Raw genomic sequence first — 19,777 nt, forward strand, 5'->3', positions numbered from 1 at the left:
TTCAAGCGGTCCCTCAGCGCGAGGGACCCGCGTCCAAGTTCCAGCGCGACCAACAAAGTCTTCCCAAAGCTTGGCAAATTGAGCGGGACGATCGAGGAGGCCGGCGATAGCGTTGAAAATAAGGACGCTCAGCAACAGACACTGCAACAACAACAGCAACAACAACCGCAACAGACTCTCGCCGTGGACTCGAAGCAGCTGCAGCTGCGACGACTGGAGAGCTACGACGGTGGTCTGATCACGCATCAGCCGAGCCACGAGCGGGAGATCCTCGCCGCGGTGCTGGAAGTGAAGGTGGACCTGAAGTTGGAGGTGCAGAGAGTGAACCAACGCCTGGCGAAGATCGAGGACATGCTGCAGGCGCTGGTGAACCGGTTACCCACCTCGGGAACCCCGACGTCCGGCAGCGCCTCTTCTCAACAACCTCCGAAGATCTCCGGGAGCTTTGTCCAGATTCAGCAACCGCCGGCTACCCCGAGCGCGGTGACGCTGGTCCAGTCCGCGACCCAGACCCAGCCGTCGATCGCCACCACGTCCACGTCGACGACGCCGAGCGAGGGCTATCGGGAGCAGTCCACGGCGACGGAGCGCATATCCAAGAGCGGCCAGGAGCATCACCATCATCATCACCATCACCATCAGTCGTCGTCGTCGCGGGACGTCAACAAGGAGCTGCTGGAGCGGCTGGCGCAGGCCTCCACGTCGCGCGGCGACGACTCCAACGCCCTGGGGTCGCTGATCCTGCGAAAGCGACGCAACAAGTCGCGGAATAAGGGCGCGGCGCCACTCGCGCCCCTCGCCACGCAGCCGATGAGCCCGACGGAGGTCTCGGAGACGACGCAAATGCTCGAGTGCACCGACGACCGGGACTCGAGCGCGGCGGGGCCGACTGAGAGGAGCGCCGAGAGGTCCGAGCGTAAGAGGCCGCCGCCCAGGCCGAGGGAGTATTTGTGAAAGTTCTTCTCGCGTCGCATCAGCCCTCTTTTTCGTCTTTTTTTCGAGACAGTCCGCCGCGACGCGGTCATCGAAGGTTCATCCTCGTTCGATACGCTTGTTCATTTAGCATTTAATCGTGCGTCACGCGATTATCTTATTCTAAAGCCAAGTGCTACATCGAACAACAGTTGCTGCAGTTTCGTTACTCTTTCGTTCGCATGTACAAGTGCGAGATGACATGTCAAGAGCGGCGGATCATCGTTTCGGCTTGGAAGATCGTTCGGAAGCTGACGATCACCCGGCGTGTCTGATGATCTCTGCGGGACCGAAATATCGTGAATAAATTGACTATGTCTGCCTCTTTTTTTCGCCGAGTAGGCGAGGCAGAGTACAACGTGTCGATAATTATACGTTCATCAAGGTAACATCTGCTAATATATATATACATAATTGCATATTTGATGAGAGAAAAGAGCTCCGTATTTTCGCGCTAATCGCTTTTCCGGGCGGAGAGAAAGAGAATGAAAATACAATGGTTTCGTCTCGAGCGAAATAAAAAAGTGCGTAATTCTGCATTCTGCCAAAAGCGGTAATGTTATTAAATGATAAATAAATCAGTGCAGTCTTAAATACGAAATTATTCGCTTACGATTTTTTCGAGACATCGAAACTCTCTTGAGAGAGAGTTATATATAAATATATATTAAATTCACTATGTATCACATATACACACACAACACATTTACACATACATACGCACACGTAGATAGACGTAGATTCACACGCATCGCGTAGCAAACTTCGCAGTAGCATCTCTCTCTCTCTCTCTCTCTCTTTCTCTCTTTCATGGCGATCACGCTAAATTTCTAAGCTTCTTCGACCACGATCGGTTCACTAAATCAGTGTCTCTCGATGAGGCACGCCGTTTTGTAATTATTGGGACGGTGAATATGATGGTGGTGTCCAATCGGTCAACTAACTCTCAGCAGATGTCATCTTGTAGACTTTCCAAGACATCGAAAATACTACAGTAACAATAACTCTGAAGGCTAATAGATTTTCAGTTGCTTTCGACACGTAATTTGGATGCCACCACCGACTTCAAGGAATTTATCTTGGTTGTGAGCTCTGCGATTTCTTTTAAATACCAAATGTTTGCTTTTCTTTCTGTTTACTTTGAGTGCGTTAAATGAGACTATTTTGCTGGAATGGATAATTAGAGCTAGCGAAACACAAGTCAAATCAAATTATCGTGTTGTCGTACTCGACAAACCAATCGATGGAATTGCAAATGTAATCGTCTCGTTCTCGTTCTATCCAAGATAGAACACGAGCGGGAGGTATTGCAAATACCTGACTTAGGTCTCTCGTTTGAAAACGAATCAGTTTGATTTCCCTTAAAGTTGGATAATCTGTTATATTTTTTTAGTGCAAGATTTTGGAGTATTATTTTCTACAACGTATATTCCCGCGTATTGAAATCGTAAATTGTCAACAAAGATATATTTCTATTAATATTTATGATAATATTTTATATTACTTTGTTACTTAAATTATGATTTGTGTGTCGATTTAATATTTTCGCGTTTAACGTGACGAGCGAAATTACGAATAGCTACGAGAAAGGAATGATTTGTGAAAATGCGCTCGTCAAACTGAAACCGAAAACGTTGAATGAATAACGAGAAAAACAATTTCTCATGCGCAAATAGTACTGTTACACAGAAATGGCGCTACGCAAATTCGTATGACATACACATATGAAGCCAAACAGCAATATTAGATGTATATATCTTGTAATATGACATGTATATATATTTGCATTTAATTATGGGCCATACAAACGTGATGAAAACGCGCTGCTGCTGCTGTTACTGCATGCAAACGAGAATGGCGTCTTTGCTAATAATAATTGAAAGAGCCGACAATCATACAATGTCTTTTTAAGCTTATATATCAAACCTCCGAATTATCCGCAATTTGGAGCTTCGTTGCAAGAATTAGGAAAAAAGAAACGATTATAATTTCATATCGATATAAGTGTCACACCAAGTGTCTTACTCTTTACCTTTTAATTAATTTTTTTATTTAATTTCTATTTTTCGTTTTGTATATACAGTGCGATAAGAGAGTCAGTATTATTCTATTCTCAAATGACCATGCGAAGAGCAAAGGCGCAAATTCTCATCACAAAAAAAAAAAAACATTTGATCAAATCGAAAGTATAGATGCAATGCAGAAATATACACATATGTTAATAAACACATATATATCCACACATGCATACACACATACACACACATATACACATATATATAATATATATGCGTGTATATATATATATAATAATAAGAGACAAGGAAATAAATATAGATATATAATTTCATGTTACGAAAGATGAATTATCGAACAGTTACGAAGACTTTGTTAAATAGATTTTAGAGACAGAAACGATATAGCTGGCTCTATCGTAGTTTATATACTTATTACGCAGAGAGATAAAAAAAAAGAAGGTTTAACACTGTTGAAACTGTAGCGATTAAGTCTATCGCGCGTTGATCATGTTGAAAAAAAGAAAGGGGGTAGCTGAGATTTTTTCACGCTCCCTCTAAAAAATCATATCGCGCGGGTCGTATTATGCGCTATGTAAGATGCTCGATTTTTCTGCAATTCAATATATGAATCTCGTCAAAAATGTGAGAAAATGCAACATCCACATTTGTACGGTCCACGGCATACGGGCTCGTCATTCACGTGCGTTTCGATGATCGGGATATATTTAGAGAACGATCGAAATCTTGCATAATCGAATATATATAACGCGATTGTCATATATAGAATCGGTCAAACTTACAATTCATATAATTTTCAGATATTTTTAATATTGAGAGAAATTTCAGTCGATAAAATGTATCGATTAATCGAATCTCATTTTTTTTTTCTAAAAGAGTAAACAAGAAATATTAAAATTTGCAAAATATTTTAAATATTTATATATTGAATTTATATATGTAATATTTAATTAAATATTCAACATATAAAGTATTTTAAATATTTATATATTATTAAAAATATATAAATATATACAATATTTTTTAATTATTTATATATTATTATTAAATATACATAAAATATTTTAAATATTTATATATTTAATTAAACACTACATATATACAATACAAATTAAATATATAAAATTAAACATCTAAATATTAATTAAATTCTAACGTAAATAATATTTAAGTATTTTTTTTTTTTCGGAGAAGACCAAACTCTTGTCAATTACAGCTGCCTTTTATCTCCGTCACGATGGAGAGATGTGTGAAATTTGTTACGAATAAGCATGGAAACGCGCGCGATGCGAGCCCGAATGGCTTTTGATCCCGCACCTCATCGCTTAAAAAAAAAAAAAAAGAAACAAAGATTGTTGTTCATTGATCGAAACGCCGATTCATTCGATATATATTTCGCGACTTCTATCTCTTCGCCGCGAGATGTCCGGCGAGATCCAACGAACTGCGAGTAATAGAATATTTCATGTACTGTGAAACAACGACACGAGGTTCGCGAGAGAAGAAGCGGGAGAAGAAAGAAGACGCGTATTATATGCAACTCTCTTCGATCACACGCGAGTGAAAGTTTGCTAATCAATTAATCCGTGATATTAATAATATGCGTGGCAGAATTTAACGAAGCAATATCACCTTCGACAGGTCGGAAGACAGATAATAATAATTCCTGTTAATCTTTGAGGATCATCAGGCGCGAATCTGCGATGCAAAATTCGGTAATATTAAATAAAGATGATGAGTATCGAAGGAATTAATATATAATTAATATATATATAACATTGAAACTTTATGAAGCCGCGTTAGTCATCGACAGAGCTATACTGAATGAACTGGAATGAAAACTGTTGTCGGCCTCTATTGTGTTAATTAAATTAATTTCGTGCGTTAAGTCCTTAATAGGGGCATATGTGATACCGCTGCTTTCCATAAATATATACTAAGTACGTGAAATAAGCAATCTATATCTCAGATAAAGGTGTGAAATCCGGTGAAGGATTGCTCGTTAAATATTGCGCACAGTTTTGTAGAAAACGAAAATAGCGAGAGAAGCGAGAAGAAGAAAACAGGCGTATATACATATAACAATAAGCGAGTATAGTTGTAAAAAGAAATAATATATATATAGTTCTCTCTCTGTTCGCGCGATCTGCCCTGACCAAATATACACATCTTAATTTTCACTTGCGGCAATAATCATTTTCGCTCAATCTTTATTCTTCAACTTGATTTTACGCGGTAGAGAAATCATACAGAAAGATATATAGCAAAGGTGAAGAAAAATATATATATAAATATATATAAGTAAGCGATATTTATAATATTTAAAAACGTTGAGAGAGAAAAATAGAGTTACGTTCTCTTAGCGAGAGCGTGATCTCATCTCGTGACGTCACATCGTGCAATTTTCACCGGGCAGATTGTCATCCGGAGGTAAAAATGAAGAGAGAAAATACAAACGCAATATGATATTACGATTTTTTATATCAGCTACTTTGCAATAAATACACGAACAGTCGCCAGTTTCGAGTGACAGCGTCGAATATGTAACACACGAGTCGTCGTCCTTGACCTTACGTGCTCGTTGAAACAAAGTTTCAAGTCAATTTTCGCGACTCAAGTTACTGCAAGTTACTACACACGGCGTGTAATTTATTTACAAGCCCGCATTCGAAAGTTGCCGCGAGAAAGTTCCGCGCTCTGTCTTTGATCATCAATTTTTATCGAGAAGGAACAAATTATTGTTATCACCGTCATCATTGTTATTATGTTATAATGCGCTTTATACATATTTTAGATTAAGCGAACGAGTTTCAGTGTCGAGTTTTTTCATTCACCCAGTGCGTTTATCAGAGCGACATCACGTTATACATATATCATATGTAAATTTATTTTAATTAAGATATCGTAGGGGAAAAATTGTGGCGATTCAAATATCAGATTAATTTCTTTTTCTTTATCATGCAATGGTAGAGATTAAAATAAGCTTCGAAACGGCATAATTATTTATGCATATTAGCATTGTATGTTGTATTATGTATACAGAAGCGACACGCCAGGTAGCATGTTACGATCACCACGTGCGATCTCTTCTGGGAGCCTTAAATATGGAAAAATTCGATACGACGACGACTACGACGACGACAGTGTTCGCAAAACGACGATCGAAGAAGCCGTGATAGATACTGTACGAATTTCATGAAGAAAAAAAAGGAGATGATTGAAAGAGTCTATATATACATATAAATAGCTACATACACACACGTACTGAACAGAAAAAAAACTATAAATATATAAATACATTTAAGTATATATAGATAGATATATATATATATACACACATATAATATATATGTTTATTATATATGTGTATATTATATATATATTGAGAGAAGGGGGAAAAGATTTTTGCTATAATACTTCGTCCATTTTTCTATATGGGCAGTTCGTTGCACTTGTAACACACAAATCCTTGGCCTTGTAAATTATTGTCCTTATGATCATTTCTCTGAACGAAGAGAAGATTTAATACCCCCTGGATGCCGCAGAAAGTACATCGAAGAAATCGAACGGACTCGAGTCTGATTTTCTCTCCTACATATTACTATATATATATATATATTATATATCTCTCTGTTTTTTTTCTCTCAGCCCTTCCGCAAGAAAAAAATAATTAGTCTCAATCTAACACGACGTCTCTCTCGGGGGTTCGATTTCTACGATAGCGCGGCACTCTTTCACACGGCGACGAGATATTCCTCTGTAAAAGTTTCGCGGGACTTAAGTAAGACGATTCGCGAGAACACAATTTCTGCGCCGATAATCTTAAGTTGAAACGATCATTGACGATCGATGACGCTGACGTCAGATGATGATACACGTGTCAATTCTTGGATGAGTCTATAGCACGATGACGAAAGACGGAATAACTCGATTGAATTTTTTGCGTTCTCTGATAGAAATTATTGCATTGTTGCTCGATCGGAGCAAATATAACAAAAAAGATAAAAAAATATAGTTAATTTGTGCGCAGCGAACATTTAGTCTTCCTAATATTCCCAAATTCGCGCATATTTGTCCGAAAAACAGCGACCCAGACGACACGTGAGAGATGAAAGAAAAGGCAAAGGCACGAAAATTCGTCCAAAAATTTATCCAGCGTAAAATCATCGTCAATGATCGTTCGGAAAATATCCTTGAGAGATCAAGTTGTAGCATCGAACGAAGCCTGGCTAGAATACTCAATTGAAGAAGCTGCTTTCAGACTTATAATAAAAATACTAAAACTCTATTCTCTCGCGTTCTGTCATTTCGGAACACGTTCTTCTTAGAATAAGAATATCTCTAAAAATTTTTCTATTTAAACAGTAGGGTCTATTTTCTTTATCAATATCTATTTATTTTATTATGTGTACATTTATTTCATCAATTTTATTAATATCTAATTATAAAATTTATTAAAATAGTAATAGTGTTTTAATTAGATAAAAAATGATTTTTATATATTTGATAGATTACTTTAATAAGATAAAAGAATCATTTTTATATATGTATATAAAAAAATGAAAAATAATTCACCATTCGTCTCTATAAACAGATGACCAGTATTTTAATATTATTTAATATTTAATATTATTCAGTCTCGTGTGATGGAACGTTTGATTGTTCCGGAAAGCTGATGAACTGTTTAAGGATGAATAATATATCACATTTTATTTCTCGTGTTTCTCACTCTTTAAAGTTGTTTTTCCAGCACGTGGATGTAAAATCCGGGCTCCTCGATCTCATTGAGCGGCTTAAAGTCACCGTAGATTGTGTGCTTCGTCCTGTGGTTGAATGTCTCGGTCAGCATATCCCGGAAGACTGTTAATTTATGAGGATAATACGACAGCCTGAACTCGCTGATGTTCTCGGGATCATCCATGTTCTCCTCATCCAGAGCGATCATGTAATCCATAGTGACGATCCGCGGTTTTCCGGCGACGTAGAGCACCGACGTCTTGATGTCCAACATGTGCTCGCTCTGCGAGAACGAAAAATCCTCGATGCAAATTTATTTTCCCAAAATAACAAGCGACGATCATTCAATTGTTTCGGTAAGTTAGCTGAACGAGAGAGAACTAGCATTTATCAATTTATAAATTTGAATTAGACCGTCACGTTATGTCATTTTTTAATGGATGCAGTTATTGAGAAAACAAAAGTTGTGTTGAAAAGAGGAAAGTCTGCAGTTTTCAATGGATGTAAATAAAATGTATGTATACCAGTTTGATGTCCCTGTATGATAACAATAACGATAAATAATTATAGAGAATTTTTTCTTTCAGTGATACTTACATTATAATATATGCATTTGGGAGGAGTTTGGCCGGTATTGATTATATAGTCATAATTTCTGTGATCGATAAGTAGTAAACCTCCCGGTCTTACGCAACGCTCAAAATTCGCCAGAGCTTGCCTAGAATAATATAGAATGTAGAATATATATATATATATATATATATATATATATATATATATATATATACACAAGATGTCCCATTTTAATGTCCCACTCCAAATAAGTTTTTTATTTTTGATTGTAGAAAAAATGTTTCAGACAAAAATTGTATGGTTTCGAGGAGGACAGGAAGACGGTGCTATTAGTTTGACCTTGAAAGTTGCTTGAAGGTCACGTAAAGGTCACCTTGAGGTGAGGAGATCTTGTCTTATAACTCAAAAAATACTTGAGATAAAAATGTTTTATTATAATGTTTTGGAAAGCTCTCAATGTCAGCTACAAGAATATGTAATGAAAAATAGGTGGTTCCATTTAAGAAATTAAAGGTGATCTTTACATGACCCTGAAGCAACTATTCAAGGTCAAACTAATGGCACCACCTTATGTCCTCCTCGAAACCATACAACTTTTGTCTGAAACATTGTTTTCTACAATCAAAAATAAAAAACTTATTTGGGGTGGGACATTAAAATGGGACACCCTGTATATACGTTTTATAAATAAGATGATGTAGATAAAATTAAATGAGACACATATTATAGTGCACTTAAATTAATTTTGGTTATTTTGAAAATTAAATCTTGCAAGTATGGATAATTTAATTTAATATAATCTCTGTAGAATAATGAATTTTCTATACTTCTGTTCTCTCTGATCGTCGAAAGTATCAGGCATGTGGGCGAAACTATTTCCCAAACATATAACTGCATCGAAACCTTCTCCAATGAGGTGACTAATATCCTGGGCTAGGGTTAGCCAATTCGCCTCTTCAATCACTGTTAACAATTAAATAAAAAAAGAAATAATAATGTTCGCAAGAGCAGATTTTTCATATTTATCAAATTTTCTTTGTTTAAGTAGGTCAAATCTCTTTTGCTTTAAACATTTTTTAATTCTTGTTTTTTTTATTTAATTTTGAATATAGAAAAATGTATACATATAATACATTTATACATTGAGAATATATGTGTATATTAATATTTTACAAGATATTTGGATATACACAACATAATGTTGTAGCGAAGCGAAGTTTATTTGAAATATTTATTATTCGCTTCAATCTTATCAGTGTTTACATTAACCACATTTATTTTAGTCAAATGTGATTAGCATCACGAGGTCGAAGACCAAATAAAAAATTCCAGTTGACCCTGCCTGATAACGCGAAAGCCCTTTGTGAGTATTTACTGATAATGATAAAACAATTCGGTGATTATTTTCGTACAATATTGTAATCGTACTTAAAATTATTTGACCACAATTTTTGCATTTTAATTATACATATTATATTATTTTCCACGATTGTGTATGACATTACATAATAACAGTAATTATTATTAACATCCGAAACCGTAAATGAAAAAGCCTTGTTACATTGAACTTACGATCTTGTTATTGTTATTATTGCGTTATTATCGCAGTATGGACTTCAATTTTCTTAGATATATATTATTTTCGCGTATTGTATATTGTTATGTTCAATCAAGACAAACAGATATACTCAAGCTGCTGCGTATCACGAAGTTATTTTAAGTTTTCACGTCATATATCTGATTAATCTTTGTTTTTCAAAGTTACATGTTATTCTCCTATTTGTCGCAGTCTTTTTTTTCTACTCTAGTTTATAAATAAAATGCGCTTTATTTCTTTCTTGTACAAACCCTTTTTCTCTTTTTAGGCTTAATGGGAAATTTCGATTCTGTCAAATGTCTGAGTTAAACTCACCCCAGTTGTCGAAGGCAGGCTCCTTCCTGCGGTTCCACCTGGACTTCAACGCGTACTTCAGCATCTTGTCGGAGGCGTCGATGCTGACGACCTCGAAGCCCTCCTCCACCAGCATCACGGAATCGACCCCGGTGCCGCAGGCGACGTCCAGCACTCGACGGCATCCCCTTTGTCGCAGCAGACCCACCAGGAAGTCCCGATAATTCTGCGTACGCTGCTTAAGGTCACCGATGAAGAACTCCCAGACTTTCGCCGCTCTGCCATCCGCGTATTGATCCTTGACACCCTCGGCCGGCGTGCCGTGGGAACGAGTCCGAAATACGGTTGAATCCATCACCATATGGAAAGTTTTGCGATAAAACTGCAACAAATTTATTTTATGAGAGAGCCGCTGAAGAGATATTAAAACCATTTTCTTTTATTCACAATTATTCGCAATGTATAATAATTAAATGTATTTAATTCGTGTATGCATATACCAAGAATTAAATTAATTTCAAAAAATTTATATATACCTGAGGCATATGTTTCATCTTTGATATATAGGATATGCTTCATTTAAATAAACATATACGAGTTTATTTGCAAACTTGATATCCGCATTATATACAATTAATTATATTTATAGAAAATATGGCTATCACATTATATGTAGGAATAGATAATACGAAATATATAAACAGGATATTATATTTTATCAAGATATAATAATAAAATGTTATAAATATATATTTATATTAGTACGACAGATGGTCAAACGTGTTATCATAAAATATATATAATTATAGAACTTTCTAATAATAGCATAATAATCTATATTAGTCAGATGACGATGACACATATGATATTTACTTCGAAATACAAAATTTTATTCTATCGATTTTATATGTCATCAAATTGCATTAAAAATTATTTAAAAGGGAAAATATTTATAGACTGAAACTTTATTGGTTTAAAAACCAATAGGTGACTCAGACTATTACATAATTTTGTTAATTATCTCCTTTTAATAACTGTTGAATTTTAAGTGTTACATATATAATAGCTCAATTAATTTCCGTATATTAATCATTATTATTGATAAGTTTTTATCTATAAGATCGCGCAAATAGCTTTGTTCCGCATAGATTATTATGTCGTATAATGATCTCAATATAAGCATCAAATATGCATCAGGTTTATAATGAAGGCAAAAATGAGAGAACTTCTACTTTCACATTATAGTGTCATTAGCAAAACTCTCTCAGAGAATAATCTCATCATCTCTCCTAGCATTTTCCATTTACTCTCGAGTACACATTTTAGAACGTAGATATAATGATCTGCATAGCTCCAAAAAGCGCAAGCAACCGCAAAATTAAAGATGTTAATATCGTGATTTCATTTCATTAAAATTCGAACGACAATGAATAAGCGCAAAAAAATATACATTGTGAACATCAATATGTAGATGTATATATATAATTTGATGAGTTCAAAAGTTTCATATTGATCATAATTATTATTTAGTTACGAAAAATTGACAATATACAAAACTTATGAACTCATCAAAATATATTTTTTTACATAATTTTATTATAATTAATTATTATATTTTTATTCCACTAACTCGATCTTTGACTTAATCGCTCGAGTTGATAAGTGTAAAATTTATGCAAAGTGCAAGAAAATATAATTAAAGAGTTACGAGAATATATAATTAAAGTGAATAATAAGATTTTTAATTTTTTTTTTTACTTTTCTTTGTTTTTCTTCTGAGGTAGATTGTAGAAAGACAGATTAAATTTTGATCCATTATTACAAACGCAAATTAAAAGCGTATTTTAATTAAGATAGTCAGTATGGTTTTTTTTCTTAATATATAACTTGAAAAAATTAATCTAAAAATTAAACTAGGACATGAAAAAAATATAAATTGACCTAAATCTCTGAATTATCTTAAAATCTTGCATTTTCCAGATCTCTTCATAAAAGAAAGTTGACTCATTGTTGCACTGATCATTTTTGCTTCATTAGAGAGAAATGTATATCGTACCTTCTATTTCACGTTGATAATAAATCCAAAATCGAATTTTTCGCTAAAAGATATCGATGCGGAAACCGCGCTCTTATAAGCAAACTGATAACTGTCGCAATGATACTGCGATCGCCCGCATTTATATACCGTGTGGTAAATAAACTAATATCGTTGTGTGCGTAGATACACATACCATTGGCTGATGGCCCATGTCATCGAGTTACTTCTCAACATGATGTAATGTAATTTTCACATATAGTGATACATCGAGAGACGCGATTCAGTTTAGTAATGTTTTGATAAAAATGAGTGATCCAACTCATCGTGGAAATTGTGAAAGACTTCGCAGACTATTTTCGCACTATCTCACGAAACATCGATCTCGAATTAAGTGATCATTTACATATATTTAATATACATACCCAGATAGCCACAGTAATTATTAGGACATCATTTTGATGTCAAAATGCATCATTTTGATGGCAAATGATGCATTTTAATATCAAAGTGATGTCATAATAATTACTGTGGTTATCTGGGTATATGTATCGAATAATTATCCGAATAATTAGCAAGTGTCCTTTTTTGGGTGTCGCAATTAGATATTAAATTATGCTCGATCTTCTTCGAAATTTAATATATATATATATAATATATTGCTATTTTATATATATATATATATATATATATATATATATTTATATTATTATATATTTTATATATTCCTAATATATAATAAATTTTCAATTATAATATATACATGGCAATATTAATAATATTTAATATTAATGTTATGATTATAGGCAGATATTCATATTTTTTTAAATCGCACTTAGTTACTACGTCACGGTTTACGATGTCATTATTATTTATCTAGAAAAATATATCTATCGAATATATAACGCAATATGCGATGACTTGCAAAGCAGTGACTTGTAAAGTAATTTAAAGGAAAGCTGCGAAAGAGAAGTGATAAAATCGCGCTCGATTCGTATACATTATTTGTACAATATGGTGTGTAGTGAAGTTTAATTAATTTAATAAAATTTTCGATTTGTATTACATACATGTAAAATTAATCGTTGTATTCAGAAATATATATTATTCTATTATCTAATATTAGAATATTTTCAAAATTCTGATTTTATATAAGTTTTAATATGAAATCTATCATTATCTTGCTTTGTCGCTGATACAATTTATATATATTCTGTTTAAAATGTAAGATACAGTTTACAATGTGCAAAATTGGATGTCTGTTTCCATTTATAAAATATGTTAAAAACATTACGTCAGAAAAATAATAGACTCTTTATTAGTCATATGTATCGGATTCTCTTTACATTTTTTACACTTATATTAATATACAATAATGCAATATGAATCAATTATTCTTAATTTATATTTATTTATTATGATATTTTAAGTACTACATATATTTTTGTAAGCATATAAAAAATGCATTATTTTAATTAGTAGTTGTTTGCAAAACGGTAGAAGTTATGTATAGATAGATAGACAGATAGTTCAGTACAGTGCAAACACAATATACATGTATACATATAATAAGATCAATTAAAAGTAGAAATAAAAATATAACTCTTTATAAATAAGAGGAAGGGGCTATGTAATAATATTCTCGTTTAACTATACATTTTTCTTATTTTAAAGAGCATACAATACAATGACCTATAAATTGGCAGTTATGTAGTTAAAGATTCTGCATTGTATTCAACCTTATAACTCTTGAAGAATTGCTTTTGTGAGCTCTTACATCAAAATATATATAAGTTAAATGCAACAAAGTCAGTGACAAACAATATTATTCTTTTCATAATTTACGGTACAAAATTAAGATTTATAATGAGGAAACATTCTTCTTTTTCAATCTCTGCAATTTTAAAATGCTTTGTTCTTAATATACAGAAAATGATTTAAAATTTGTTTAGTCATTTATATTTTATATCTTATATATTATCTCTCTCTTTGTAACAGAAATAAGAAATTAATGCTATATTCTCTCTTTTCTTATATATATATTCTTTGCGCCATCAAGTTTATAAACTTTATTTAAAAACGTACACAAGATTAGATGTAAGTATGCTTATGTGAAAAATAAAGTATGCTGACTCTTTACAAATCAAGAATTTTCATAAGTAAGTCATCAATTATTCCTAACGTTCTGAAATGTGTACAACAATCTGTTGAGTGCGCAATAGATCAGTTAAAACACTAACAAGGTTTTATTAATTTTCTGAAACTATGCAATATGATCAGATGAATGTTGAACTATATCACTTTGTCCATTGAGACACATTTTTCCTGCGTTCTAAGCCCAATTTTCACTGTACAAAAGTTTCGAACCTCATATATTCTTTAAATCATCAGGCAGTTCATTCTTGGGATGCTTATTCTCAAAGTGTTGCTTGTAAGTTTTAGGATCTGGCATTTGAGCCTGCAAATAAAAGAATCCATATATAGAACACACGTTAAATGCCACATAAGGAGTCAAGGTAAGCAAAAATCTTTGAAGATCACATACCTTACATACAGAACACACGTGCACGAGTGCTTTCTGCGCAGCCTTCTTCTGATCATTGGCGCTGTGCCCCTGTTGCTTCTTCAACTTTGCACTCTTTTCCGCAGCCTTAGCTTGAGACTGTATTTTCTGCTGTCCACGAGCCATATTCTGAAAATGGAAAAAAAAGGTAGGTACTCATGTATACAAGCGAAGAAGACAATATCTCTCAAATAAATAAACAATAAAAATCTGTTTTCGCAGCCTTGTTTTCCTACACGCATTCGCCAAGTTCATTGACCAGAAAGATCTAACTTTAGATTGACAGCCAATAAAACATACATGTATCTTTTTTTAGTACAACAAACCTAAGTAATCATATATATTTAGTGATTATCGTCGATCAACACAACGATTTCTCGATCCCCTCTTTATTATTATTTCTCAAAATTAAATACGTAAATATTATATCCCGTATGTCGAAATAATCAAGAATATTCGGAGGAGATTCCAAATTCACGTGTCGTGATAAACTCTAACATAGCTCAAGTTTTTCAGTCGACTCAATAAAAGGAAGCATAAGGAACAAAAAAAAAATTGCGGACGAAACGCTCTACTCAGAGAAAGTATGTACATTTCACGAGCGAGAAAGTTCATGCAGGAGAGCCTGTCGCGCGTCTGCGTCGGCAAGATTACTCTTTCCTCTCTAGCCTCGTCCGCCGAATCCGAATTTTACGTGCAGATAGGAGGTGTAACGTGGGTGCAGCCGCGAGAATTCGGGAAAACTTCCTTACCTAAATTCGGCAGGACAAAATCCTGGGTAGATCCTCGTGTTCCTTTCACCGCGACTCCTCTGCCTCCCGGATCCCGGTCGAGGTCTCTCCTCTTCCACGACGACGGAAGTGTCGGCGGATGATGCTCCTCGTCGTCGTTTCTCGCGCCGAGGCCGCCGAGCCGAGAGAAGAGAAATCTACCACCTCCTCGACGCTCCCGTCAGACAAACTACTGACAGCAGGGTTGCCAGCGTAAAGGATTGGCGTTCGGAAATCCATAGGAGCAAAAAATCTAAAAATTATTATATTTATTTATATGTATATATTTATATTTTATATATTTCATATATTTTAATATAAAAATATAAATAATAACGCTGACGAAAAATCCCTAGCACTTGGACAAAAAAAAAAAGCGAAGATCTCTATTTTGATTGGTTGACAGTTCGCACGTGACAGGTGACGGGTGACGTGGGCGGTGACGTTTGGAGCAGCCGCGTGCGGCGAGTTTTGCATCACGTTGCAAATTGTGATTTCATGCTAAACGCAGCGCAAACTTAGAATTAAAATCGGCGGTCTTGGAAGATTGTGTGATATCCGACATGAGCGACAACGTGGTGGCCGACGTAGAAAATCTGACTTTGACGGAGGATAAGGCATGAATTCCTTAACTTTCTCGTACAAATTCGGCTTCTCTAATGCTCCCGTTTTTGAGATGTTGACGAGTTTTCGCGTTTGTAGGCCGGTTTACTGCGGTACTAGGTGGACACATGCTCGGGTTGGTTAAGATGCATTTTTCCCTCGTGTGTGTGGCGAATAAGTGAAGTCTAAATTGTTTCTCTTGTCACTTTGCATCGTTTAACAGTGCGTTAGAACGTGTTTATCATTCAAAAATTCATAACACAGTTGATCGTTGACAGATCGATAATCTGACGTAACCCACGATTATCTTTTGTAGAAAATGTCTATCCTAGCTAAACCTAACATACGTTCACTCTAATAAGTAATTTGATACATCGCTCGTGAATCCTGGGTATACGATTTTATTTTAATTTCCTTTTCTGTTTTTAGACGAAGACGATGAAGGCAAACAAGAAGAAAAATGCGGTGGTGGAGAAGACTATAACTGAGCTTAATCCTTGGCCCTCATACATTCAAGTAAATCAAGATTATTATAAATTTTTCTTTCCATGCGTATCATTATTTTTAAGAAATTTTAGCTACAAAATTTTCTTAATGTATACTAAAGTGAATAGAGGAAATTTAAATGAAAAAGTAAAAACATATGGTAATATTTTTATACAAGGATTGTTGCAAATTCTTCAATATTTTAACATACAATATTTGATCTTTCCCTTTTTTATAGGATCGTATCATATTATGGGACAAGTTGAAGAAGGAATATGAGGAAGCCTTAGCCGCAAAAACCCCTGTTGATATAACTGTGACTCTTTCGGATGGCAAGGAAGTGCCTGCTCAATCCTGGCGTACAACTCCTTATGAAATCGCAAGGAACATCAGTCAAGGATTGGCGGACAATACTGTAATTGCAAAGGTCAACAATGAATTATGGGATCTTGACAGACCTTTGGAATACGATTGCAAGCTGCAGTTGTTGAAATTTGATGATATGGAGGGTCGACAAGTGTTTTGGCATTCCAGCGCCCACATTCTCGGGGAGGCCATGGAAAGAGTATACGGTGGCTGTCTCTGTTATGGTCCTCCCATCGAAAATGGTTTTTACTATGACATGTATCTGGGAGAGAAGGGTATTTCTAACACAGACTTTCCGTATTTGGAAAATATATACAAGAGTATAGCCAAAGAGAAGCAGCCGTTTGAACGACTGGAGATGACGAAGGAGGATCTCTTGGAGATGTTCAAGTACAACGAATTCAAAGTACGGATTATCAACGAGAAGATACATACGCGCACTACTACGGTTTACAGATGCGGCCCGTTGATTGATCTGTGCAGGGGACCGCATGTTAGGCACACGGGCAAGATCAAGGCCCTCAAGGTCACGAAAAATTCGTCCACGTACTGGGAGGGAAACGCTAACGCGGAGTCGTTGCAGCGAGTTTACGGAATAAGCTTCCCCGATGGTAAGCAGTTGAAGGAATGGGAAAAGTTTCAGGAAGAGGCGGCCAAACGGGATCACAGGAAGATCGGGAAGGAGCAGGAGCTGTTCTTCTTCCATGAGCTATCGCCCGGTTCCTGTTTCTTCCAACCACGCGGCGCGTACATCTACAATACATTGGTCGAATTTATTCGTTCCGAGTACAGGAAGAGAGGATTCCAAGAAGTAGTCACTCCGAACATTTACAACAGTAAATTGTGGCAGACCTCCGGACACTGGCAGCACTACGCCGAGAACATGTTCTCCTTCGACGTGGAGAAGGAGACCTTCGCGTTGAAGCCTATGAATTGTCCAGGTCATTGCATGATATTCGACGTGCGGTGCAGATCTTGGCGCGAGCTGCCGCTCAGGATGGCGGACTTCGGGGTGCTGCATCGTAATGAACTGTCAGGCGCTTTGACGGGTCTCACCAGAGTGAGGCGTTTCCAGCAGGACGACGCGCACATATTCTGCTCCATCGATCAAATCAAGGACGAGATGATTGCCGCTCTCGATTTTTTACAGCACGTTTACTCTGTCTTTGGTTTTACATTCAATTTATGCCTGTCCACGCGACCCGAGAAGTATTTGGGCGATATAGAGGTCTGGAATCATGCCGAGAAAGCGTTGGAGGAGAGCTTGAACTCATTTGGTCAACCGTGGAGCCTTAATCCTCAAGATGGTGCATTCTATGGACCTAAAATCGACATAACTATTATGGACGCACTTAAAAGGGCCCACCAGACCGCTACGATACAATTAGATTTCCAGTTGCCCATTAGATTCAATCTATCTTACGTCAAGTAAGTATAGTTTTTAGTAGCTTCAATACATTTTTTGATTTGATTCATATTAATTATTTATTTTCTTATTCAGTGAAGCGGGAGAGAAAACACGACCAGTTATCATACACAGAGCTATCCTAGGCTCTGTAGAACGTATGATTGCGATCCTAACTGAATCATATGGAGGAAAATGGCCATACTGGCTTTCTCCCCGACAAGCAATGGTTGTGCCAGTAGTATCACAATTCGATGACTACGCTTATGAAGTGAGACAGAAACTCTGGGACGCTGGCGTCATGGTTGAAGTCGACACAGATTCGAGTGATACTTTGAACAAGAAGATCCGCAATGCTCAGCTTGCACAATTTAACTTTATACTTGGTATGTACTAAACTTACTCAATAAAATTATATAGAATTATATTTCATTTCATATAAATTACAAAATATAAAATAATTGTGTGTGTAAACAGGGGATAAATATATATATATAAAGTATGTATAAAATATAAAAAATATATAAAATACATATAAAATATAAAAACATAAAATTTATATAATTTTAATAGTTAATAATGATAATATTATATATTATTTTAATTTTATTTATATAATTTATACAATACTATTTGGTGCAATAAAACTTTTATATTAATGTGTGTATATTATTGCAGTTGTAGGAGAGAAGGAACGTAATGCTGGCACAGTGAACATAAGAACGAGAGACAATGTTGTGCATGGTGAAATGGCAGTAGAGGAATTGATTGCAAAATTGAAAATTATGAAGGAAACGAGAGATCTAAGTGGTGAATTAAAATCTTAATCTAATAATATCTCTCGTGTTAAGGATTTATTTATTTCTAAATATTATACGATATCTCAATAAGCCAATAGTGAACTTAATAATGAGCAACTCTTTATAGTAAATTTTTTTTTATTATTTCAAAATTCTGTATTTAATATTTTTTTTGGTGATATATTTTATAATATAAAACAAGGATCGCAGCAAGATTATTATGATAATTATATTATAAAACAGTTAAACTTTTTTTTTGCATTTATATTTATTGAAAATGGTGAAATCTCTTTTTTAAATAAATATATAAAAATTTATATAAGAGGATATAATTTTTTTATATTTTGTGCAGTATTTTTATTATAAATATTTTATTATAAAGCAATCTTTGTACACACCTTGCATTTTATTATAATGTGTAGATAATTAACATGATTACATAAAAGAATTTGGCAACTTTTACTTATCATATTTATTATTACACAATGATAATAATCATTTTTCAAAAATATTTCTTAAAATGGCTGTGCACTCTTTTAA

General features: G+C 34.9%; 4 protein-coding genes across 8 annotated transcripts in view; 2 read left to right on the top strand and 2 right to left on the bottom strand.

Annotated features, from left to right (window-relative positions):
- Positions 1–7,296, top strand: part of eag (potassium voltage-gated channel protein ether a go-go) — a 149,020-nt gene extending 141,724 nt beyond the window's left edge. The window contains 1 exon segment of the mRNA XM_029320590.2: positions 1–7,296. Within this exon segment, the coding sequence (XP_029176423.2) occupies positions 1–954 (954 nt within the window). The 3' untranslated portion in view covers positions 955–7,296.
- Positions 7,297–7,382: 86 nt separating this feature from the next.
- Gnmt (Glycine N-methyltransferase) lies at positions 7,383–12,380 on the bottom strand. Its single transcript, XM_029320587.2, has 5 exons — positions 12,266–12,380; positions 10,231–10,591; positions 9,146–9,281; positions 8,343–8,463; positions 7,383–8,028 (listed from the first exon to the last, which is right to left on the bottom strand). Exons 2-5 carry the CDS (start codon positions 10,568–10,570, stop codon positions 7,741–7,743), a joined length of 885 nt encoding a protein of 294 aa, XP_029176420.1. The 5' UTR covers positions 10,571–10,591; positions 12,266–12,380; the 3' UTR covers positions 7,383–7,740.
- A 1,509-nt stretch (positions 12,381–13,889) lies between these two features.
- On the bottom strand, positions 13,890–15,777 carry LOC114944595 (transcriptional regulator Simba2). 3 transcript variants are annotated; one of them, XM_029320580.2, is made up of 3 exons: positions 15,560–15,777; positions 14,790–14,936; positions 13,890–14,702 (listed from the first exon to the last, which is right to left on the bottom strand). In XM_029320580.2, exons 2-3 carry the CDS (start codon positions 14,931–14,933, stop codon positions 14,613–14,615), a joined length of 234 nt encoding a protein of 77 aa, XP_029176413.1. In that variant the 5' UTR covers positions 14,934–14,936; positions 15,560–15,777; the 3' UTR covers positions 13,890–14,612. The 3 variants fall into 3 exon arrangements, with proteins under 3 accessions (XP_029176413.1, XP_029176416.1, XP_029176414.1); XM_029320583.2 differs by lacking the exon at positions 15,560–15,777 and adding an exon at positions 15,400–15,474; XM_029320581.2 differs by lacking the exon at positions 15,560–15,777 and adding an exon at positions 15,134–15,387.
- Positions 15,778–16,024: 247 nt separating this feature from the next.
- Positions 16,025–19,274, top strand: ThrRS (threonine--tRNA ligase). 3 transcript variants are annotated; one of them, XM_085485697.1, is made up of 5 exons: positions 16,025–16,316; positions 16,610–16,696; positions 16,905–18,460; positions 18,534–18,823; positions 19,116–19,274. In XM_085485697.1, the coding sequence occupies exons 1-5, from the start codon at positions 16,197–16,199 to the stop codon at positions 19,262–19,264; spliced, it is 2,202 nt and encodes a 733-aa protein (XP_085341823.1). In that variant the 5' UTR covers positions 16,025–16,196; the 3' UTR covers positions 19,265–19,274. The 3 variants fall into 3 exon arrangements, with proteins under 3 accessions (XP_085341823.1, XP_029176412.2, XP_085341824.1); XM_029320579.2 differs by having other exon boundaries at positions 16,026–16,194; XM_085485698.1 differs by lacking the exon at positions 16,025–16,316 and adding an exon at positions 16,368–16,541.
- Positions 19,275–19,777: the final 503 nt, after the last annotated feature.

This window comes from Nylanderia fulva, unplaced genomic scaffold (assembly GCF_048542155.1).
Source record: "Nylanderia fulva isolate GAGA-0341 unplaced genomic scaffold, ASM4854215v1 Scaffold39, whole genome shotgun sequence".
Taxonomy (NCBI): Eukaryota; Metazoa; Arthropoda; class Insecta; order Hymenoptera; family Formicidae; genus Nylanderia; species Nylanderia fulva.

Bases quoted from the DNA above. Each gene is read 5' to 3' on its own strand.
- Gnmt (XM_029320587.2), bottom strand. From the start codon at position 10,570: ATGGTGATGGATTCAACCGTATTTCGGACTCGTTCCCACGGCACGCCG. The intron at 9,282-10,230 runs GTGAGTTTAACT...AATTGTTAACAG, and splicing joins GCCTGCCTTCGACAACTGGG to TGATTGAAGAGGCGAATTGG. The intron at 8,464-9,145 runs GTATAGAAAATT...ATATTATTCTAG, and splicing joins GACGATCAGAGAGAACAGAA to GCAAGCTCTGGCGAATTTTG.
- LOC114944595 (XM_029320580.2), bottom strand. From the start codon at position 14,933: ATGGCTCGTGGACAGCAGAAAATACAGTCTCAAGCTAAGGCTGCGGAA. The intron at 14,703-14,789 runs GTATGTGATCTT...TTTTATTTGCAG, and splicing joins ACGTGTGTTCTGTATGTAAG to GCTCAAATGCCAGATCCTAA.
- ThrRS (XM_085485697.1), top strand. From the start codon at position 16,197: ATGAATTCCTTAACTTTCTCGTACAAATTCGGCTTCTCTAATGCTCCC. The intron at 16,317-16,609 runs GTTGGTTAAGAT...TTCTGTTTTTAG, and splicing joins CTAGGTGGACACATGCTCGG to ACGAAGACGATGAAGGCAAA. The intron at 18,461-18,533 runs GTAAGTATAGTT...TTTCTTATTCAG, and splicing joins TTCAATCTATCTTACGTCAA to TGAAGCGGGAGAGAAAACAC.